Genomic DNA, 22,742 nt, shown 5'->3' on the forward strand with positions numbered 1-22,742 from the left:
TTTGACCTTGCCGCCGTCCACCTCCCGGTCCTCATGGAAGACGCCTTCTGGGAAGACTACCACGCCGGCCGGTGCAGCCTCGCCCTCGTGTACGCCGTTGCCTGCCAAGGCATCTCCTTCATAGACACCGAGGACAAGTGGGACAAGCAGCAACGCCTGGCCTCCAGCTTCCGAGAAAGCTTCTTGGAGGCCCGGCACAATTCAACGGGCAAAGGAGCCATGCGTCTGGATGACCTCGAAGCGCTGGCAGTCATGGTCGACTGGACATACGATGAGACGCCAAGCTCGCCTCTCCAATCACAGCTCGGGAAGCTCTTCTTAACCCATGAAGCTCTGGTCCTGGCCACTCTTCAATTCCAAATGGCCAACGGCGATGCATCAGAGGAGCAATCGGGCTCAGCAGCACCACTTGCACGCCTGGAAGAGCGCCGCCAGCTCCTCTTCTGGCACGTATACGGGCTTGACGCGTTCCATAGCTTGGATCACAAAATGATGTCCCGAATACCAGACGGCGAGGACAGCCACGGCCCGCGGACGCTGCCGCGGCATGACTCTGGGAGCTATCTCGATGCCGTCTTGAGGCTAGCTATTGTTGCGCGAGAGATTCTAACAACTTTGGTAACCGTCAGCACAAAACGGAATGGCGTCAGGCCTCGCGATGTCATGCATCTCTACGAGAGGCTCAATCGTTGGCAGGAAGACGATTGCCCTGCTCATCTTCGCAAGCGGAGATGCGACGATGGTAGACTGATGCCATTCGCAATTGACGCATCAAGCAAGGCTGCATTTCTGCTGCCATTGCACTGCTCCATCCTGTGGCTTCTGCAAATCAACTGTTATATGCAGATTGCAGACTGTGTTTCTCGATACGGCTTGCAAGACGGTGCCCCTTTCGAAGCAGAAATAACGGCTCTTCGCGTTGACCTCGAGGCTCTTCGTGCGGTTCACGACGGCATGGAGATATCTCAATGGATGAGCCAACACTCAGCTACGTCGAATCGCGGTGTCGTTGCCCAGACTCATTCTTATTCGTTGGTCGATCTAGCACCATCAATTGCACGCGATATCTGCGCCGGGCTCTGCTTCTGGATATGTGAGCGCGGAAAGCAAGCATTAGGTCATGGTTCCCCAAGTGCTACCATTGCTCGCTCGCAACGCCGGCTGAAGGAAGCACAACCCGCAAAACAAGATGTCAATGATTACAGAAAAGCTGCCCGGCAGCTTCGAAGCGCAGTGGCGACAGCAACATCGCACAGAGACACGGAACAGGTATTGGATCGACTCGACAAGCAGACTGCCTTGTTTGAAGCGGCCCTGAATTCGTATCTCGCGTTAGGAGAGGAGGGCGACGATGGGCCAGTTCAATCTAGCTCTGCATGAATCAACGTAACAATAATGCGGTTCCACAGCAGAGAGCCGTAAAGCATTTGGATGGAGGGATCTAGCCCTCGATGTTCAATGAAGCATGGCAATGCTCCATGTGGGATCAGAAGTGACGTAGATTTAGCCGTCCAAGTGAGTCAATGACAACAGAAGCCATGATCAAACGACATGATGAGGTCAGTCAATCAGGATTCTATGTCAAACCGCACCGAGGAGGCCCGAGCACGAGGCTTGTGCATCTCGCCGTCTAGAAGCTCGCCCAAGCAGCATAGTAGCAAAGACCCTCTCGTACCACGGCGACATGGCTCGACTTGATTTCGTCCAGTTACTCGTTCCTTTCGGCGGCGACTAGCCACTTGGCAAACGCGTGGCCGAGCCAGAGTCTCAAATATACAATGAGCACTGGCGAATCATTGGCAGGACAACCAGGGTTACTCCAGCTGGCTGATCTTGATTGCACGGTCCGACGATGGTCGAGCGGGGCCGCATTGTGGTTCTGCCATGGCCAGTGGAGGCCCGTTAGCAACATTGTAGTATTGGACCGCCTGAGGCCGATATGAGACACACTTGGCCGCCTTTCGTGAAGCGCGGAACAATCGAACTGTGCAGACGGCGCTGGGTCCGTCGAAGCTGTTGCTCGGAAGAAGGAGAAGCGAGTAACCGTGTCCTATGGCTCAATTGAACCATATCTGATTGCAATTGGAGAGTCAGTGCTGGGCGAGAGGGAAGCATTAGTATACGGTGAGACTCTCCCTGCAATGCATAGTAGAGAAACCTGAAAATGCATGCAGCAGAATGAGGCAATCAACTCCAGCCATCCAGAGCGCCACCGACTCCATTGCCACCAGCCAAGTTGCTGTACCTTGAAGCTAGGGTGCCTGAGCCTATCGGCTTCAGAGTCGTAGCGCATTGCGGCAGCCGGGGCGCGAGCTGAAGTGCGCCGCTCAGGTGGCTGGAAAGTCGGAGCTAGTGCCCGAAAGTGTTGGTGGTGATGCTTCGATCGCTTTCTCTCCTGCGAAGCTCAAGCTGCTGTGGGCGAAGCTCCCATGGAACTTGGAAGTGCTGAAGTCAGAGCACGTGAGTGAAGGCGTCCCGTCCTGATCTGATGTTAGTCCTCAGCTCTGCCAGGGCCGGCAAACGGTGGACCTCAAGTTGCCAAGCTTGTCAAGGGAGATGCTGCTCTCTTCCGAGCCGATAACCGACAAGACGCCCAAGTGGCTTGCTCTTCCGCAGCTCCTCGATGTATCGTCCATCCCTCGCAAACACCTCACGGAACGTGCTCGGGTTCCAAAAGCCCCCAGTGCCTTACTGTCGCCGGTAGGGCCTCAATGCAAGGGACTCGGGTGCTAGGCAACGCCGCACGGCTGCCAACAGCAGCATCTCCGTGCCCAGCAGTCTCTGGCTGTTCTTCTCATCTGCCTCCATTCCATATCCAACGGGGGATGTTGTCTCACAGCTTCCCTAGGCTCGAGTGCCACCCCAAGATGGAGAAAAATGGAATTCTAATCGGTACCTGTACTTTCAGCGCCACACTTGGAGCATCGCGATCGTGCATCTGCAATTTGGAAAGACGGCGTCACACAAGCTTCGTCACTCCACCCACCCTTGCCCGGCAAGCCAGACCAGCCAGACCTGATCGCAGCTTCCATTCGGTGGTGAATGACGTTGGTCGAAGCAGATCTGCCAGCTGGCGTGGGGCAGGAGCGTCAGTTGCCGGCAAGTGCTGCAGATGAGGTAGGCGCCAGGTACAGAGGAAGGGCAGCAGAGCAGCTGCAAGGCGAGGTACCTCTCGCTGGGATGTATCCTGCTCCTTCCTTGCCCCATAAAGATTCCAGACCTCCTTCTTCTTCCCACGATCCAGCAGTTGCACTCAATCTTGTTCCTTCCTCCTCTTCATTTCCAGCCTTCACCGTCTTCACCTCTTCCACCTGAGCCTCTTAAAGAGTTTTCTCCTCCATCACCACCGGCTTCAATCGAGAACACAGAGTCCAGCTCTTCAGGTCGCCTCCTCATCGCCGTTCGTTGTTTGCCTCGTCTCTCGTTGCGTGTCTGTATCTCCCAGGTTGGTCCACCTCGCCTACCTCCTCCTCGCTCACCAAACATTGTCTGCGTATTCCCCTCTTCCCGTCTGCCTCGCATATCTGGACAGCTTCCCGAGCGCCTACAACATTGGATGGCCTGGTTGCTTGTCCTGAGGGAACACCACCGTCTCTTTCACAATCCACACTCCATCCGCTCATCTCCTCCATTGCGTCGTACAACCCCCTTGTACGGCCTAGCACAAACATTCATCGTGCCCTGCCGGCTGCCGGAAAATGAGCACCTGCTCTGCAGTCACTTCCGCTGGCCTCTGTGATTAAAAGCTGCCTTCAATCCTCGACAACCCGCTGCCTTTTCACTCCTCGATTTGACCCGCCTTCTTTCTTCAGCATTCTCGCCAACTTCCGCCCTCACATCCTTTCAAGACCACCGCTCGCTACTTGTATTCGTTCTGCGGATACCAGCAGTCCAGACCTTCTTTTATGCTAACAGCGCCACGCCTTTGCAGAACACCGGTCTCTTTTTGACAGCAGCATCGTCAAGATGAAATCCGTCGTTATCGCCCTTTGCACTTTGGTTGCGGCCACTGCCGCTCAGGGTTCTGCCAACCTCGCCGCCTGTGGTGTGAGTCTCCATATTGCCTTCTTCTGGCTGTTTATACCATTGCTGACAACCCTCTTAGCAAACCTGCGCTGCCAACATGTTGAGCGCCGACAAGGCTGATGAGCTGGGTTGCAAGCAGAATGACCTGAGATGTCTTTGTGCCAACAAGAACTTCCTTTACGGCCTCCGAGATTGCTCCGCGGCTATCTGCTCGGCTGAGGATGCCAGAAAGGTTGTTGAGTACGGCATCAGCGTGTGCGCTGGTAAGTCTTCATCTCAACCGCCTACCTCAAGAGCTATCCCTAACGCGTCGTAGGAGCTGGTGTTGCGATTCAAACAAGTTCTGGAGGTGGCAGCGGTGGTGCCAGTCGCACTGCAAGTGTGTCTGGTAGTGCTACTGACAGTGTGTCTACGCTTGTCACTGCTACTGCTTCCGGTGCTATCACTGTGAGTTCTATCCATCTTGCCATCGACGAGTGCACTTTGCTCACGCTTGCTATCAGGAGACTCTCCTTACTACCGTCACCTCGGATGGCACGACTATTACTACCGGCATCGCGACCGCCACCGGCAATGCGAGCAACGGAGTCGTCTCTACCTTCACCACTGCCGTTACGGACTCTGACGGCAATGTTCACACGTCCACTGGTCAGACTACTCTGAGTGGCACTATTTCTGTCACTCTCACTGGCTCTGTACCTACCGCAACGGGTACCGACAGCGCCGCCTTGACGACTGTGACTTCTGGCAGCTCTGCCATTGTCAAGACTCTCACCACGAAGTCCGAGACCGCTACAGTCACTGAATCAGCAACGCAAACTGAGTCCACCAACTCTGGCGCCGAGGCCACTGAGACTGAGACTGCGACTGAGACGGCCAGTTCAAGTGCTTCCTCTACGTCCAGCACTGGCGCCGGCGTAAGTCTTGACCCTTTGACATTCCATAGTGACTCTCTTCTGACTCTTGACCACAGGTTCCTCAGAAGACCGCTGGTCCTGTCGGTATCATTGCCGCCGCCGGCGTTGCCCTCCTCATGCTCTAAGCATCTCTCCCAAATGGCCCCTTTTGATGTTTCGCGTTGCACATCTTTGATATATAATACCCTGTTATTGTCTCATAATCCTCGACTTAGTAAACATCTTTCGCGCCCGGCGTGGGAATCGGCGCCAGAGTCTATCTTTCAATGACAAGGAAAATAGGAACCAGGTGAATGGACATGAACCGGGCAAATTCGACGAGGGCTAATGAGTCATGCGGTTTTCTTTTTTCATTTCTTTCTAATTGGGCCATGAGAAATGCAATGAGGATTTGGTGATTAATTTTGTTGCCTACGGGCCAGTGGAAAGCTGCGAGCAAGACGGAGCTCAGGAACAGGGCTGATTTACAGGCTCACATCGTCTGTCTGGCTTGAGGGCCCCAAGACTGCCGTGTACCGGGCATTATGGATACCTGATTCCGACATGATCTGGATGAACGGGTTGGCTCTCTTGCTGTACTTTGACAGGACGAATAATAAATAATTTTGGTGCAATCTGCAATCCAGCATGCCGTGACAAGCAAGGGTGATGCTCTACCATTAAGCAGATGAATACTGCATCTATCTAAGATGAATGACACTATACGTCCAAGTCAAGAATACGCCGAGACGAATTATTTCCCCGTAAAAATACAATCGCAGAATGCACCAAGAACGCCAGAGTCCGCAAAAAGAGAAATGCGGCCAGAAACTCCAAGGTAGGCCAGGGGGTGGATGGCGTGTCTAATATACGCGGTCGCCAATCTTGCTTCTCCAGTTCTTGGCACGCTCAAAGCCGTTCTCGTGGCTCTGGAAGTCAGAAAAGGTCTGCATGACCTCTTCTTCGGAGTTGACGACAAAGGGGCCGTATTGCACGACCTTTTGGTCAAGAGGAGTTCCTGCGATGACGACTGGAAACCAGTCAGCATATTCGTCACATATGTAGGTGGGCGAGGGAGCAAGACTTACAGACTCGAGCGTCCTTTGTGGCGTTGGCATCAGTTGACAGGTGGATGACATCGCCCTCCTGCTTGAAGAAGACGTTGTCGTACTGCTCAACCTTTCTAGCGTCGGGACCCTCGCCGACAACGACGCTGCCGTCGAGGACATAGGCGAAGGCGTTCCAGCCCTTGGGCAGGGCCTGGGTGACCTTTGCGCCGGGCCTGAGGAGGAAGTCGAGCAGCCAGACGGGGGTGTAGGCGAGCTCCTTGACGGAGTCGACGCCGTGGCTCTGGCCGGAGATGACCTTGACGGTGACCCGGCCTTCGTCGACGTCGACGGTGGGGATCTCGGCGGCGCGGAGGTCGCGGTAGCGGGGCTCGCAGTACTTGAGCTCCTTGGGGAGGTCGACCCAGAGCTGGAGGCCGACGTTGGGGCGGCCGTCGGGCTGCTTGCGGGGCATCTCGGCGTGGATGATGCCGCGGCCGGCCGTCATGAACTGGAGGTCGCCCGAGTGGAGGGTGCCCGCGTTGCCGGCGAAGTCTTCGTGGTCGATGACGCCGTCGAGGAGGTATGTGATTGTTTCCTGGCCGCGGTGGGGGCTACCATTTGAGACGTGTGTGTGTTAGTTTTTTTTTTGTTGCTGTTCAGGGAAAAGAAGAAAGAAGAGGTGAGAGAGAGAGAGAGAGAAAGACGACGTACTGGTCTGGGAAGCCGGCGGTTGTGGAAAAGTGGTCGAGCATGAGGAAGGGGCTAAAGTTGCGCTGCTCGCGGGTGCCGATGGATCGGCGGACACGGGCTCCGGCGCCTTCGGACTGCTCGATGGCGCGGACGACCTTTGCGATGGCTCGGGGGACGGACATTTCGGTGGTTGTGAGGTGGTGGTGAAAGTTGCTTTCTGATGCCTTTGCCGCTAAGTTTGTCTCGTTTGATGCTCCTTGGGGAAACACTTCGTTGTACTGGGTTGCGGGAGAAGTAATGACAAATGATACGATATCAGAAATGCTTTCTCGATGTTGATATAGCACTGTCGATGCCAGTCCAATGACAATTGCAAGGATGATCTGAAGGAGCTTCATGTGAACCAAGATCCGCAGAGATCAGCGAACTTTATATATGTCGTAGATCCCACAAGCATACGGGCTCATCTGGGGGAGGGGCAGCTGAAGCAATATAAAGAGAGAAATTTCTCGACGCTCGGCACCATTTCGTAATGCCGCATAATCAAGGGAATTCCATTTATCAAAGAAGCTTTTCTCGAAGCCAGCTTCGGGAGCTTCTTCGCCATCAATGAGGCAGAGGGGCGAGGTTAACAAAGCTGGGGTCCACAATTAGTCAACTTTACATCAGCAGCCGAGCCTGTACTTCCGTTTTCGTACTCTTTACTGCTGCTGCTCGTAAAATGCTTTTGGAGCTCTGACTAAACCATCCATCTTTTCCCATTCTTGGTTTCACAAAAGATTTCCTGCCGTCACTCATCACATGATCAAAGAGAGAAGCGGACAGTGTCGGACAGTGTCACAGTTCTTCGATTGGCAAAGCAAACTCCCATTGGTATTCTACCCGTTTTTACGTCCTTCCATATAATGGCCCATACATGAAAACAAAGAAGAGTCAAGCGTTCCGTGTTGGAAACCCTCCCATCCTAGACCAATTGCCATCCATTTGCCGGTGGGAATGAGGTCCCAATTCGTCCCCAGGTCACACAGGTATCGTGAGGCGGGTGGTGGATTGATAGCATGGCGAAACAAGGGAGTGGAATGAGGATCGAATCCAATCGAACCAAGATGCGTCAGAGTGTGGCCGCTGGGGAAACAGGCGATACTGACACCGGCTAAAGACGCCCAGTCGCAATCCAACAAGCAGTCTACTCCGGCCTCCCTGTTTCCAGGTGTTTCTTATGGCATGCGAAATAGACTGGCGTCGGAAATCGACGATGCGACGATGAAAGAAGCCGGGCGCGACACGACAACGACGAAGATGCGGAAGCTGAAGTGAAGATGGAAAAAAGACAAATGAAAAGGGAAAAAGAGCGCCGATCAAACAAGAAAAGACAAAATTCGCTGGTAATCCATTCGGGAAACTCGTCTACTGGTTGATCTTCTCCTTGCTGGCGTCAGCGGCCTCGGCCTTCTTGACGGCAACCAAGTTGCTCAACCAGGCCAGCGTCTCGTTGCTAACGACAAAGGCGGTGGAAACAGCGGCCTTGCCCTGGGCTACTACGCCGTCCTGCTCGAGCTTCTTGAGCTCGGAAGCGTAGATCTTGGAGACATGCTCCTTGCCCTCGAGGCCCTTCTGGTAGGGAAGCAGGATCAGACCACGCGTCTCGTTGTAGAGATCGCCCGTGGGCTTCTTGACAATGGGGAAGCGCTCGTCAATGCGGTCCAGGGTCTGGTCGCCAAAGGAGTCGGCCTTTTGGAAGTAGGGAGAGATGAGGCCATAGGGCTTCTGGAGGTAGGGAAGCACAGGGGCGGCGAAAGTTCGATAGGCAGAGTCGCCGAGCTTGATGGACTTTTGCGCGAGTTCGTTGGAGGTCACAGTGTGAATGCTGTCGCTAACCAGGGGATACGAGAGCAGATGCTGCGAAGCGTGTTAATAATCGAATCAGGCACCATACGGGGGATATATTCATTTGCCGATTGTTGGGCAACGAAAGAGGTGTTTTTTTAGCACAGCTATGCGTACCTGGAGGAAGGCGGAGTGGATGTGGTTTGACACCTCGCCGTTGACTTGAGGAGCAGGCATTGTGATGTCAGGAGTGAAGATATGGATAATTGAATGCTAGGTGAGGCTGGAGATTCGACAGAGGTCGGCTGACGTTGCAACTCTCGTGCTGGCTGACGCGGGACAGATCGAGAATTGAAGTGTCGATGTTGTTCGAGATGAGGGAGATGGTAGAGCTGAGAAGAAGGATGAAGGAGGAAAAGGGATGCAAACAAGAACGAGCAGGGTGAGAGAAGAGCAGCAGCAGGCGATAAGGACGGGGCGGATTGCCTATTAATGAGCATTCCGCATTCCCCATTCCCGCGGATTCCTCCCCTCCCAGCCTGACTGGCAGAGGGCGCGCCACCGGGGATGATGTATTGATAACGCACAAGTACCCTGGACGCCGCGATTGGGTGCGTCTGTCGCGGCGCCCTCCCGCGAACGGTACTTTGAGGTCAGTGCCATTTCCCATGCAGAATAAGGCCCCCCCCCTCCCCTCCAGGGAAGAGCAGCAGCAGAGAGAGGGACATGGGAAAAAGGCATGTGAAAGCGGCGAAGCCAAGCTGCCCAAACGTGTGAGGCTTGCAGCTGGGAGCCGTGCTGCGATTGGCTGGTGCTTGGCTGCTTCAGCCACACTTGCCTAGTCGGACAGGGATGCGATTCCGTGGGTTTCGACATGTGAAAGGGAAGCACGATTCGTTCCCAGCCAACCGCAGCAGCACGACTCGCTGCTCTGAAGCCGGCTGCTGCAACATTATTTGGTAATGCTAATCCTCGATTTGTTTTTTTTTTTTGTTTCTTGCTTGCGTTTCATTTCCTGGTTTGGCGCAGGGTAAGCGGCTCATCCGGATACAGGGTCCCGAGCCGTCTCTTGTCGGATGAGGCCTTTCTCCAATGAGTTTCTTCATCAGCTCAGTCGACGCTCCCGGCGCCTTTTGCGTGTCGGCAATCGCATCAATGCCTTCTTGAAGCATGTAAGTACTAGTATTATGCTACGGATACATGATCCACTGGGAGTATCCGATACTATTACTAGTATGGAGAAGGACTAAATCAGCTCAATGCATCCCGCGGCACATAAGACCCGGGCCGTCCGCATCATGCTATTCACAGCCAACCCCAGAGACCTCATGATACCACAGGCAATGTCATCCGGAATGGCGACGGGTCCTGGGGTCTGTTGCGGTGTGTTGTCGGCGCTATCTCTCGGGTGTCCGAGCGTTACAATTTCACGCAACAACTTGCACATGCATTTGCCGATTGCCTGGCGTTTCTCATTCTGTCATCCGCCTTATCGCTGAGATCGAGGATCAGTCAGCTCTCAAAGCAGCAGAAATGGGAGTCAAAAAGAAAGAAGCTCAACTCTCGACTCCACTCGCACCAGGCAGATCCCCCTGCCTTGAGGGTGAGAATTAGACTCGTTTTGATGGATGGGAGGCTTGTGAGCTCGGGACGTCCTTATCTCTCTCTCAGCCATGCAACCATGGTCCCGGCTCTCAGCATCCGCAAGCCTTGGAGCAACCGTATGGGCATAGGTACACGTGCTTGCTTACACTGTGCTGCGATGGTGGACTGACTCGCTGCTGCTGAGAGCGGCAACACGGCTCGTACGTATGCGTCACCAGCTCACCTGACCCTCTATTATAGAGAAAGCACGAAGAGGAGCAGACAAAACCGCCTCATGTAATATGTGCAAGCACACCACCCTGCACAGGGGGGGAGGGTAATAGGAGAAGCTGGATGGATAATGGGAACGATTCTGATCGAGCCAGGTTTGATTAATAGTCCAACACACTGGATTTGTAGCGTGAGCGCCAAGGACCTCCGTCCATCCAAGCTTTCGACAGCTTTTTACCTAGGTAAAGAGACCGCATGCTGACTCTTACCCTCGTATCTTTCTGGCTGAGAGGTGAACAGGCCCGAAAAGCTCATCATTCACGTGCTAGTAGATGAATTTTGATGTTGCATGCCTTGGCTCACAAGAATGAGATGCGTCTCGCTCGTGTCCGGGCGTTTGGCTACAACTGGCGATTGGTCATTACGGTGGGTTGACGCACACATTTCAGATGCCAAAACCCAAGCCGTCGGCACCCGAGTTGCGTAGCAGCCGCAACGCAACGCACTGCGTGTCATCCCCATCCTTACGCTGTCCCCTGAATGAAACTGATTCTCCTTGTTTTTGTTCTTTCAAGGTATTCGTCGGCCAGGACTTTGTTTAAAGTTTTCATTTACAGGTCGGAAGTTTGATCGATCCACACCGGCGGCTGCTGCTAATACCTAGTACTATCCGAATTAACCCCCCTGTCGCTCTTCATGTGGAGTACGAGTTTATACTGATGGGAGTTCACCAGCCACAATCACATGCTAGAAGCGAATCAGACCTTGATGGTCTTTTCTTTCCCTTGCTTGCCTTTTGAAAGGGGTGGGCATTGTTTGCGTGTTTTTGCGGTTTTCTGGGTATGAATGTCTTTGTGCTTATCGTGCTCTCGGCTCGGGCCTGCTCATCCTTTGGGCATTTCGTCAAGTTCTGACATATGAAAGTCTGTTGATGCGCTACTGTGGCTACATACCTTACTTGCTTACTTGGACTTCGTTGGCGATGAATGACATCGACCCTCGGTGCTTATGAGGGACGTTGACTAGGCGTGTACGGACAATTGCTTTCCAGCGCATTGACTACGTCAAAAGGCACATTCTAGCTCGGACGGTAATATGACGAGAGTTGACGATCGAGATGTTTACTTGAAGACTCTTGCCAGGCGCTTATAGCTGCCTAGCCAATAGCATCTGTCCGTCTGTCAGGATATCATATGTCGAAATAGTAACCAAAACTTTCCATTCTTCTGAACCAGTGACGGGTAAACAAACAGAGGCAAAGGCATGATTGACACTATTCTGCCGAGACGTCCCTGAGACACAGTTACTACGCTCGCGTGCTTATCTGAGTCACGCAACGTCGCAACAACCATAGCTTTCAAATGCAGGAAAACAGATGATGACTACTACATGGGTAGCAAAATAGGTCAGTTGAGATTGGCCTTGAACTGAGGCTGCCGTGATTGTGTACGACGTAGATACTCTCACTCTCCATGGCCGTCTCTATCATTCGTTGGGAAACAAGTGCTTAGATGAGTCAACCACGATGACATCCAGCAGCTGAAACAAAATGCAGGGACCTCGGGAAGCAGTGGGCCATGGTCAGATCGCGTCATGTCTTTTCCGAGGATAGGTAGGGTTGTCTTTCCTTGCAAGAAGCCATGTCGGAAAATAAGGTAGGACTAGTACATACATACATCAAGTCATTCCGAGACCATCGACGACATGTGATTCGATGAGGGCAACCCACGAGGAGACGTATCCACAGATAAGTTGTGCACCACGAACCGAAGCTATGGAACCTAGACCGAGCTGCCTGGGAAAGTCGTCAGATTGCGCTTAAGGCAGTCTACTCCGTACGTATGTAGTTTCATGCGATACTTGAGCCTTGCATGCTTGAGGTCGGTCAACAGCCCAAAACCTATTCAAGGTAGTATGTAAGTGACTGTGTGTTTGTATACATGTACTTGTATATCGATTTTTGCTCCCTGGAGATTGTTGCGGCCCGCCGTTCACCGATATCGTGTCAGTTGATGCAACAGATGCATCTGGTCGTGGAAAATTGCCTACCTACCTTACATGTAGCTTGTGGCATGCCAATAGTGCACCGTTGAACGTACATGGTAGTACAGATGCCTTCTACCCATAGGCCGCCAGCAGCTTGAGGCACTAGAGGGGGGTCAGATAACAACACTTGCATGTCATGTGCTTGGTCTTCATGGATGGCTTATTACAGCCTTACTGCTGAGATCGCATTGCTTCTCTAGCATTGCCTACACCCTGCCCTTTCTCAACCCCCCATTTCTTCATGCCGGATGCTGCTGAGCGGTTCTTCCCTCCATAATGTCAGCCTGCTTCGTGGCATCTTTGTTGTTGACATGAAGTAGCGAGCATATTTCAGAGAATTGAACGAGACATCCCGCCGTATTGACAATTCCCGATACATGAGAGGAAGCGTATATGGAGCACCATCGTCGTACTAGGCAGATAGTCTACGGTATGTGCCCATCCTGAGGGAACAATATTAGCTGCCTGCTCTGATCGGGTGTATACAAGAGACACGCAAAGTCATGTTGGTCAGAAGAGCGTCATTCAGGGCACAGACCTGCTGTATATACATGTATAGACATGACAACCCATCCATAACGTGATGGGTCCGCCACTCTCGATAATACGTGGGGAGGCGATATAGCGACGGCGAGGCCATACGGGCACACCGCTAAAGGCTGAACCGAATGATGCCTCTACCATGGGATTCGTAAAGCGATGATGCTATTCCGTATGGCCCCCCCCCCCCCCCCCCCCCCCTTCCCCCCCTCCCTCTTCTCTTCCCTTTCTCGTGCTGTAAGGGCGCAGAACACGCTCTTGCGTAGGCATATACAAATGCATGGGATAAGGGCAATGCATGGGGCAAGTAGATGCTGTGGTATCACGACCCGGTCTGGCCCGCGATCGGCAGCACAATCTAGTAGTAGGTATCAGAAGACAACAAGGATCCCCCTCAAGAAACGGGTTTTCTTTGCTTTTGCTCCTTTAGCCTCTTGGTGCTCTTGTTGCTTGGGAATATCATCACGTTGGACGAGCAGCAGATGCCCTTGCATGTGGAGTAGAACCGTTACGTAGGACCCATCATTGCCTGCATCTGCTATTGAACATTTGTGGCGCGAACGTGTCTTGCCATGCGAGACACGACTGGAATGCGGAGTGTCGTATGCCGTCTGCAGCCCAGGGTCGTGCCTCTAGCGACCTTTGTGCTGCTGTCCCTGCTCCAAAATCACGATCCGCTCGTTGCCCATCCCGTTCTTGTCCAGTGGCCCAAATACTAGTACAAACTACATGCAGTGTAACATGTAGCAGGTGGCGGTATTACTGGGGCGGAGTGTCCCATCTCGCGGCTCGCCCTGCATCTGCGTACATATCTCACCTGTCACATTTCCTGAAAGACGAGCAGGAAAAGTTGATAGTACCATGCCCAGCAGGCAAGAAAGACTGGGTTTCCTCACATGAGCAGAGGTCGCGCCAGGGAACCGCCGCTATTAGTCCATGCACAGACTTGGGAAGAATAGAAGAAAGCAGAGTTGATGATGCATTCAAGCCTGTAGGGGGCAGACCACATGCTGGGCTCAGCGCCGAGGGCCCCCCCATTGGTGATATCGTACGAGCAGTCAACGGCGTCTTTTTTTGGACCAGTAGCAGCGCGACAAACGGTTGACGAGGCCCGAGCTGCTCGACGGGGACATTTTGTGAGGAGCAGCCAGAGAGTGGTGGTTATGGCGTCTGTCCGTTGGGAGCGGGATGCGTGCGCGGGCCTTTGGCCATGCATCCGAAGGTCGCTACCCGAGGCCCTACATTAGCCTTGCAGGAGGAATCGTGCTCGCTACATACCTATTTACGGATTTTCTGCAGAGCTGCCAATGAAGGACGAGACTATTGACCACGGCCCAGGTTGTGGCTGTTAAAGGTGCGACGTGGAGTGACAGCTAGACGACATGGCAGGCCCTGCAAGGGACGAGCCCTGATACGAGGACGGACCGGAACCGCCTCCCACGAGGGATGTAGTACTATGATGGTTTCTAGGAACAGGTATGAAGAGATAAAGAGACTGAGCCGGGAGCAACTGAGCGAATAGAATGCCCACGAGCTTCTACTCCAGACGGATAACCCTGTCATTTACAACCCATCACAAGAGTTGAGTCTAGAGCATTCTTCTTTGGGCAATCTTGCCGCTCCCCGCAAGTCACGGTATCATCGCTGGGTGCGACATGCATGGCGCCATATCTGTATGCAGGCACACAGGGGCAACTGCAGGCGTGTCCCCCCCCGTCTGGTGTTATGGATGTCCGAGAATTGGGCGCATGCATGCATGCAAAGCATTGCGGGCATGGAGAAAGAAGGCTGTATGTAGGGAGCACAGCACACATGCGCGTAACGTAGACCAGAGCTGTGTGTCTTGATGAGTGTGTGTCTGGAGGGTAGATAGTAGTTGTAGTTGATAGGTAGGCAGCTGTAAACTCCATCCTTGGCCTTCTCAACCACGGAGTTTTCAGACAGTTCAGCACGTCGGCAAAAGCAAGGGCGGAAAGCAGAAGCAGGAGTGGAACTGGTGATTCGAAGCAAAGCAGGACACGACAGGACAGGACAAGGGCAGCCCTGCTCTTGAACCGGGTGACGAAATGCGAACGGCTGGGGGGCTTTGAGGAGGAGAAATGTCTGAAGGGACAGACCAGAGCCTGGCTTGTCCTTGGTGGAGTTCCGGCGATGACGACGTTGATGAGAGCAATCTGCCTTATTTCCCACTGACAGCTTCGAGGCTCGGAGTAGAATTAGCCAGTACTGCTGGGGCTCCGCAATGCTGTCCGTATCGTACTCGTATGGACGGTTCCAGGTTCTGATGGAAGCTCGGGATCGAGGTAAAGAGTACTTGTACTGTCCAGTACTTGCTTGTCTCGGGGCTGGTGATGGGCGTAGTAATGATACAGTGAGGTATTACCAACGAACCGAGCAATCAGAGTGCAAGAAACTGACCGCTCACAAGCACTCGAAACACACCGAGAACCTCTTACTACATACTCTAAGCTTCCTGTTCCCCCTCTTTGGCGCAACTCTCCTCTCCTCTCCTTCTCCTCTCCCTTGCATCCATTCGCCTCTCCTCCCTGCATCGCCAGTCAAACTATTTGCGTGGCGACAACACGAAACAAGACAAGAAGAAAAAAAATCACACAAGGGAAAAAACACATCGGGTGAGACTCTCTGCCCCAATACCTCCGGTCGGCCTTCAATTGGCCGCCCCAGCTGGTTCCCTGCTGATTCCTTCGTACCGGTACGGTAATACTGTACGTATACAGGCCACCGCGCAGCTGCCATTGGACTTTGATTGAATCATTCAACCATGTCCGCCCGCTACGCCGTGACCAGGCCGCGATCCCCTTTCCTGCCAGCACCAGCAGAGACGAATTTCACTCGCTGGGGTCCAGATGCTGGGCTCCGGGCGCCGTGATTGGCCCTTTGGGGGCAGCTCAATTTTGCAGTCTGGCCGGGACCCCTGATCCTTGCAGGAGACCCCCCTGTCGCCCTCGTGCAGAGAAGCAGCAGCAGCAGCAGTGGGAGCTGCAGTCGGTGCCTGGATGCCCAGAAGGCCGGTAGATTGCACGCAGCAAGAGGCGCTCCCTGCTGCTCCCGGGGGGGAGAAAGACATGCAGACAGGCAGGCAGTCTCAGGAGGGACGAGAATCACGGAGGAAACATGGCTTGACTGACTTGCTTGCTTGCTTGCATGCTCGGAAGCACGGGGTTCGGAGGGGATGGATCCATTGACCCATTGAGCACGATTGAGACATGGTGAGGCTGAGAGGTCCGTCCTGTCTTTCGCCTTCTTCTGACAAACACCCGACCTCCTCCACACAAGCAGCATGACTGACTTCCATGGTTCATTCAGCCGGCCTTCTGTTCTGTTCTGTGCTGTCCCACGCCAGCTCGGCCAGCTAATCTCGCGCGCCGCACGCTATTGCCGACTACGCTTGGTTGTGCAGCGTCCTTTGGGCTAGCACGTAGCACCATCACGCCCATCATATCTTGTTCTCGTCAAGCCCGTCGCTCACATTATCCAGTATCCATGCTGCCATGCCCGCTGGGGAAGAGCTGTTCTGGCTAATACCGACAGCAGAGGGGAAAACATCACAGCGGGTGGAGAGGCCTTCAGGGGTCCCTGGTCGGTGCCCCATGCTTTTATGCAGACCCGCCCCTGAGAGGCACCTCCCACAGCACTCCAAAGGCACTGGACTGCAGCGGCACCAGTCGCAGCGAGCCGCAGGTCAAGTAAAGTACCCGTACAGCACCGTACCTACCTAGCAGTACTTGCACCATACTTGCTCTGCCAACTGCCACCACTATTAACAGGGCGTGTTAGGTGATTTTAGCTGCAGCGTGAATGGCCCCCCCGTTCGCCCCAAGACTCCTTTTCTATTTCCCGGGCCTCGCCTCGTCTCGCGTCGCCCGATCCAGTCTCTTCTCTTCTCCTCCTCCTGCTGCTTCTCCCTCGTTCTGTACGGGATTCCATTCTTCTCTTCGTGACGGACCACTTGACGTCGTCCGCTAGCATCCTTTTCCTTTCTCTCTTCCTTCCTTTCTTCACCAGGCATCGGCCCGCCTGCTGAGGCATCGTCATTCCCTTGAACCACATCTCCGTGAGATCCAGGACGCCCTTCGGATGGCCCGCTGAGTTCTCCCCAGCTCGACTTCAGCTCTTGTCCTCCGACTGAGAGCGAGAGTGAGAGCGAGAGAGCCTCTCTGGAAGCCCCGATCCTGAAAAAAACGACATCGAAGCCGCCACCATGTCTCTTCTCACCACACGTCCTTCGTTTACGCGCCCCCGAACTGGCGACCGTGATGGCCGGCCCAGCACCCGCGACCAGGCCGGCGCCGACCCAGCCATGATGATACCCAGCCGTACCTCATCGCTGCATTCCCGCATCACCCAGCCCATTCCCTCCACCTTGGTCCAGAAGCCCCAGCAGCGAACCCCCAAGACGCTCACTCATGCCTACATGGTCTGCGGTGTCGGCCGTGAGCCTTCTCAATGGGTCAAGGCTCCCGCTCCCGCCCAGGGCAAAATCACCCACATGAAGGGCGCCGTCGGGCAGTTCTGGCTCCCCGAGATCCTCGGCAGCAGCCCCCGTCTTGAGCAGGACAACGAGACTGCGCGGGCTCTGCACGCCTCTATGAGGGTACGTTTGATGATGCCCCCAATACCGCCCGCTGTATGTTGTGCGCTAACACTGGCTTGAACAGGCTTGCTTCCCTCACGACGTCGAAATCTGTACTGGCCGGAACCAGCCCCACTGCACTCACCACTCCTTCGTCCTCCAGCAGGACTCTTCTCACACGCTCTACGGCATATGCCTGCGCGTCTGGTCGCGGGCCGACGAGAAGAGGGCCGAGACGATCCGTGAGCTGAGGAAGAGGACCGAAACCGACTACTACGACAACCCGGAGGAGACGTACTGGATTCCTTACTGCCTGTCTTTCCTGTCTCGCTACCCTCTGTACAACCTCCTGGGCGACTACCTGCGCGGCATGTGGATTCACTGGAACAAGGCCACGAACCTGTTCCATGCCGAGGAGGTGTCTCGCATTCTGAGCTTCCCGGCCCCGAGGCTGAACGATCTGGTCCGCATCGACATGAAGGATTACGCCCTTTGCTACCAGTTCCCGTCGTCCCCTACCGGATTCCAGAACTTCGCCATGTGGCCTCTGTTCAACTGCTTGTCCATCCCCAACATTGTTGGTGTCATTGAGGCTGCCATCTCCCCCACTCGCCGCATCATCTTCGTCAGCCACTACCCGGCCATGCTCACGATTGCCTCGGAGACTGTGAGATACTGTGTGCGAGTTTTCGAGTGGAGCGGCTTGTACGTTCCCGTCGTGCACGCTCGCCATGCCAAGGAGCTGGTTCAGGAGCCTGGCCCATACATCTTGGGCGTCACTGCCGAGTGCCGATCTCTTTTCACGGCCCCTACCGATGCTCTGGTCATCGACTTGGACCGCAACTTTGTCCTTACATCCAGCCCTCCCACCGCGCTGTCTCCCGGCCAACGCAACAAGTTTGTCTCTCGCTTGACCCAGGCCCTCAATGGCGACGTTACGCCCTCTGGCGTTCCTCAGCACCTGCGTTCCGCCTATGGTGGTGGCAAGTTGGTGCCCGCTGGCCAGATCATCGTCATGCGCGGTGAGGTCGAGTCGATCCAGGACCCCGAATGGTGGAACCAGGATGCCGTCATGGCCGTCATGGATCATGTGTGCGAGAAGATGGGCCGTAACTCGGGCATCAAGGCTGTCTTTGGCGGCTCCGTCAAGAAGCCCCTCATGACCAAGGTGTCGATGCGTCATCTTAACGAGCTTGTCCGCGAGAGGAACCAGTACTCTCGAGACGCTCTCGAAGCCTGGCAGGACTTCATCAACCTCAAGGGCCGCATGGACACCGAGCTTGGCAAGGTCACCAAGCGGAATAACTACCTCGTGGAGGAGCTTGAGAGCTGGAAGCAGCAGTTCCTCAAGTTCCAGGCCTTTGCCGAGCAGCTCACCAAGGAGACGCAGGACCTCAAGGTCAAGATTGAGAACCACAAGCGCGAGAACCGCCGCCTGGCTACTCTCATTGACCAGCACAAGGACGACAACAACCGCCTCGCCACTCGTCTCAACGGCACTGAGAAGCAGCGCGACGACGCCCTCGAGGCCCTCGTCCTGCAGCAGGAGATTGCCGAAGAGCTCGAGCGTGAGCGCAAGAGGAACAAGAAGGAGCTTGCCCAGCTCCACCACACCAATGCCACCATTGTGCGCCAGCGCGACGAGGCTCGCCGCGTCGTCCTGCACCTGCGCAGCTTGATCGGCGGCCAGAGCCACCACATGGAGCACCTCATCCAGTCCCTCACCAAGCCGGATGAGCTCATCCGCGAGGTCGAGGCTGGCTATGAGTCCGACGAGCGCGAGGGAGCCCCCGACGCGCACGCTCTGCGACCCTCTCGCAGCAGCAACCGCCTCTCCACGTCGAGCTTCGCGGACCTGGCCGATCGCCACCTCAAGGATAAGACCGACGCCATCGCCCACATTGTTCGCAACATTGCGGACCAGTGCCAAGCTGCCGTCGACGGGCTGCAGCTTGCCCAGGATGCCGAATCGAGAGCCAGCACACGTGCTAGCCGCCGCCACAGCAGCCTGTCGACTGCTCATAGTGATGATGGTGAGGACGCCCGCTCCACCGCCACCTCGGACGCCGGCGAGGGGAGTTCTCGCTTACAACCAACTGCCGGGAGGCCTAGCTCAATACCACCAACGCCGGATCTCATCCCCAACCGCAGTAGCACTGCACTATCGTTTGCGTCCACGGCCACAACGCCAGAGCGCGCCAGTCAACAGTACTCTATTCGAGACGAGATACCAACCAAGATTGTCGAGGACGATGAAGAGGACTTCGATGACTGCCGAAGTGATCCGGTCGGAGTCTCCGGCCACCACGGAGTCGTCTCGAAGCAGCCGCAGTCTCTTCTCCACCGATCTTCTGGAGCAAGAATCAGCGCTTTCGGCAATCTCCGATGAAGATGACCAGACAATTGTTGAGCAGGACGAGCAGGGTGTCCCCAATGAAAAGGGCAAGTATGAAGAGGACGCGCCCGAGCCTGAGCGGCCAGTCCATGATGACAAAATCAACCCTGAAGGAGAACAAGTGATTTCTGATGAAGAGGACAATGCCGAGGCTGAAGAAGTCGAGGATACTTTCTAGCCACCACCCCAGCCAACAAACCCATGTACTATTGCCGAGTCCAATGCGGCACTCCCACACTTTTCTTTGTATTCATCACTTCGATACGGCGATCCAAGCTATATATTCCTGCACCTGGAGCGTTCCTGGCCTCAGCGGATAGATATGCTTAGCTTCATGTTTTGTGGCGGCTTTGGATAAAAACAATTCTTGTTTTTTTTTTTGGATCACGGCGTTCATTCCCCCCTTTCCCTGTCCATCTTTCGTTCCTTTTCCCCTTCTTAGCCCTGTTGTTTACTATATTCTAGATGGAGGGAGCACCCTGTGATGGCAGGCTGACTGATGACTTGCGTGGCGCCATCGAGGTTCAGGATCTCTTCTTATTCATGACTTAACTTTGTCCTTTTCTTTTACCTCTCCCTCTTCCTGGGGAGGGGGAAATTATGACACCTTGATAGTTCAGGTTTTTTACAATCGAGTCTCGCTCATTGATCTACTGTGTTTTCCTTCCGAACAAATTGTGAGATGGCGGTTCTAGTCTATTTGGGGGTCTCTTGTGCTAGACTGTTTGTGGGTTTTCCACATATGTTTTGTAATTGCATGCTAGATAATCCTTCTTTTATTTGTGAAATGTAGCTATTAGGTCTTAATAAGAGTGATCCCTTGCCTTCGAATTGCCTAAGATACTAATGACCAGCGATTTTCCCTGCGTTGTTGAAAATGAACGCTGAACTGCTACCGAAGTTAAAGGGTGAAGACTGAAACCACACGGGAAGGAGCCGGGCCGACGAGAGTGGAGCCGAGTTAGTCAACTGCCCGCTTTGCCGCTCCACAGAGGCATTCCACTAAGATAAGGAAATATTTCCGATAAGAGCTGCGCATCAATTCAAGTTTTGGAAATTTTGGAGAAGGAGACGGCGGTCGCTCATCATCATAATCATCGTCTTCATCGTCTCTTGCAGCCTTTACCCTGACCGCTACACAAGTTCTTCAAGCCTCGGGCTTAACACAATGGCGGACGCTGTGCTGACCTCTCTCTGCGGCATCTGCCACATCAACGCCCCGAAATACAAGTGTCCTCGCTGCAGCATCGCGACCTGCTCCCTCGCCTGCGTCACGAAGCACAAGAGCTGGTCGCAATGCAGCGGCGCGCGCGACCAGACGGCGTTCGTCGCCAAGTCGAAGCTGGCTACCCCGGCGGGTATCGACCACGACTACAATTTCTTGCACAACATTGAGATGGCGTCCGAGCGCGCCGAACGGGTCTTTGTGGAAGATAAAGGCATTATACAAAAGGACGAGCTGCGGCCGCTGACGGTGGAGGAGGTGCGGTGGAAGGTAGGCCGTGACGGGAGGCGGCGCAAGGTCTTGGTGACGCGGGTTCTGAAGCAGAATAGGGAGAGGATGATGGACAAGCTGCTTGCGAGCAAGCTGAGGAAGCAAGGGACTGTGCTTGTGTCTGCGCCGCAGGGCATGACGAGGCATAGGGAGAATCATACGACGGTGAGCCGACGGCCTGGGAAGATCAATTGGCAGGTGGAGTGGTTCACCTTCGAGAGGAGCTCTACCGATCCGAGCGAAGTGCACAAGTCGAGGGCTTTGTCGAAGCTTATGGAGGACGTGCCGTTGTACAAGGGTTACAATGCGCTGTTGGGGACACAAGCCAAGGCTGAGGGCAAGGTGCAGAGGAGGCCGTTTAAGGGCGTTGCGCAAGCCTCTCCTGATGCCCATTGGCATGTGGCGGTTGATTCTCTCCAGGATCCGCAGACAGGCCGCTGGTTTACCATCACAGCCCCGTCGATCGACGAGTGGCCACAAGCCAAGGACGAGTCACAGCGACGACAGTTTCAGTTCTTCCTCGAAAGCACCCGGAAGCGACCCGATCGACTCGTCACCGTTACATCCATTCCTCCCGAGGAATGCCTTCGAGATATCCTTCGCAATACCAGAGTCTTCGAGTTCCCGACGTTATATGTCCTGCGCGAGGGGGAGGCCTTGCCGGCTGGATACGTGCTGGGTCCAAAGGATATCGTCTCACATACTGAGGAGCAACAACAGAACGCGAAACGCAAGAGGGGACCGGAGCAAGGACGGGATACTAGCCGACCTGCGAAGCGGAAGAGACGGGGTGATGAGGACGATATGGAGGAGGGTGAATTAGGAGACGATGGAAACCCTGATGACGACCGCGGTAAGACTGTGGACGGCACGGTGGTTGACGAGGTGATTGCCGAGCAGAGCTTGGATGAAGATGAGGATGATGATACCAGTGATGACGAGACGAGCAGTTCTGGGTCTGACAGTGATTGAAGGGTTATGGCATGAAGAGGGTGGGATATTCCAAGCCAAGTCTGGTCTTTTGGGATGGCCGACGATCTGGAATAGCAAGTTAGACACTGAATTCGCATAGGCATTGTATGATAATAGAATTGGATGGAAACAATCCATAAAGATGATGTTTCATTCAGAATATTGCGTTTCCTCACTGAGGTTAGACACCTCGGCTCCTCGTCTTGAAAATTGGACAAGGAAGAGAGAATGGAAGCGAATCAATTGCAAGGAGCATCCGATCAATAACGCATTTATATACTGGAGTAGTAAGTCAAACAGGCATCTCGGCACGATGGCAGAGTGGTCTAATGCGCATGACTCGAAATCATGTTCCTTCGGGAGCGCCTGTTCGAATCAGGCTCGTGTCGTCCTTTCT

The 22,742-nt window shown here is 54.4% G+C and overlaps 5 protein-coding genes across 5 annotated transcripts; 3 read left to right on the plus strand and 2 right to left on the minus strand.

Annotated features, from left to right (window-relative positions):
• Window positions 1-3,966: 3,966 nt before the first annotated feature.
• On the plus strand, window positions 3,967-5,068 carry TRIREDRAFT_102837 (uncharacterized protein; the record flags this gene model as incomplete). The annotated part of the gene is made up of 5 exons (XM_006961218.1): window positions 3,967-4,047; window positions 4,106-4,289; window positions 4,343-4,473; window positions 4,530-4,943; window positions 5,000-5,068. 5 exons carry the CDS (start codon window positions 3,967-3,969, stop codon window positions 5,066-5,068), a joined length of 879 nt encoding a protein of 292 aa, XP_006961280.1.
• Window positions 5,069-5,785: 717 nt separating this feature from the next.
• TRIREDRAFT_53888 (uncharacterized protein) lies at window positions 5,786-6,843 on the minus strand (the record flags this gene model as incomplete). The annotated part of the gene is made up of 3 exons (XM_006961649.1): window positions 5,786-5,952; window positions 6,011-6,582; window positions 6,683-6,843. The coding sequence occupies 3 exons, from the start codon at window positions 6,841-6,843 to the stop codon at window positions 5,786-5,788; spliced, it is 900 nt and encodes a 299-aa protein (XP_006961711.1).
• A 732-nt stretch (window positions 6,844-7,575) lies between these two features.
• TRIREDRAFT_21270 (uncharacterized protein) lies at window positions 7,576-8,913 on the minus strand. Its single transcript, XM_006960927.1, has 2 exons — window positions 8,666-8,913; window positions 7,576-8,560 (listed from the first exon to the last, which is right to left on the minus strand). Exons 1-2 carry the CDS (start codon window positions 8,723-8,725, stop codon window positions 8,069-8,071), a joined length of 552 nt encoding a protein of 183 aa, XP_006960989.1. The 5' UTR covers window positions 8,726-8,913; the 3' UTR covers window positions 7,576-8,068.
• Window positions 8,914-17,111: 8,198 nt separating this feature from the next.
• On the plus strand, window positions 17,112-19,872 carry TRIREDRAFT_1935 (uncharacterized protein; the record flags this gene model as incomplete). Its single annotated transcript, XM_006960867.1, has 2 exons — window positions 17,112-17,504; window positions 17,569-19,872. The coding sequence occupies 2 exons, from the start codon at window positions 17,112-17,114 to the stop codon at window positions 19,870-19,872; spliced, it is 2,697 nt and encodes an 898-aa protein (XP_006960929.1).
• A 1,174-nt stretch (window positions 19,873-21,046) lies between these two features.
• Window positions 21,047-22,345, plus strand: TRIREDRAFT_54596 (uncharacterized protein; the record flags this gene model as incomplete). The annotated part of the gene is made up of 1 exon (XM_006961219.1): window positions 21,047-22,345. One exon carries the CDS (start codon window positions 21,047-21,049, stop codon window positions 22,343-22,345), a length of 1,299 nt encoding a protein of 432 aa, XP_006961281.1.
• Window positions 22,346-22,742: the final 397 nt, after the last annotated feature.

The sequence above is a fragment of the Trichoderma reesei genome (genome assembly GCF_000167675.1).
Source record: "Trichoderma reesei QM6a unplaced genomic scaffold TRIREscaffold_1, whole genome shotgun sequence".
In the NCBI taxonomy this organism is placed as follows: Eukaryota; Fungi; Ascomycota; class Sordariomycetes; order Hypocreales; family Hypocreaceae; genus Trichoderma; species Trichoderma reesei.

Coding starts and splice junctions, on each gene's coding strand:
- TRIREDRAFT_21270 (XM_006960927.1), bottom strand. CDS start 8,725: ATGCCTGCTCCTCAAGTCAACGGCGAGGTGTCAAACCACATCCACTCC. Junction 8,561..8,665: donor TCCACTCCGCCTTCCTCCAG/GTACGCATAGCT, acceptor CACGCTTCGCAG/CATCTGCTCTCGTATCCCCT.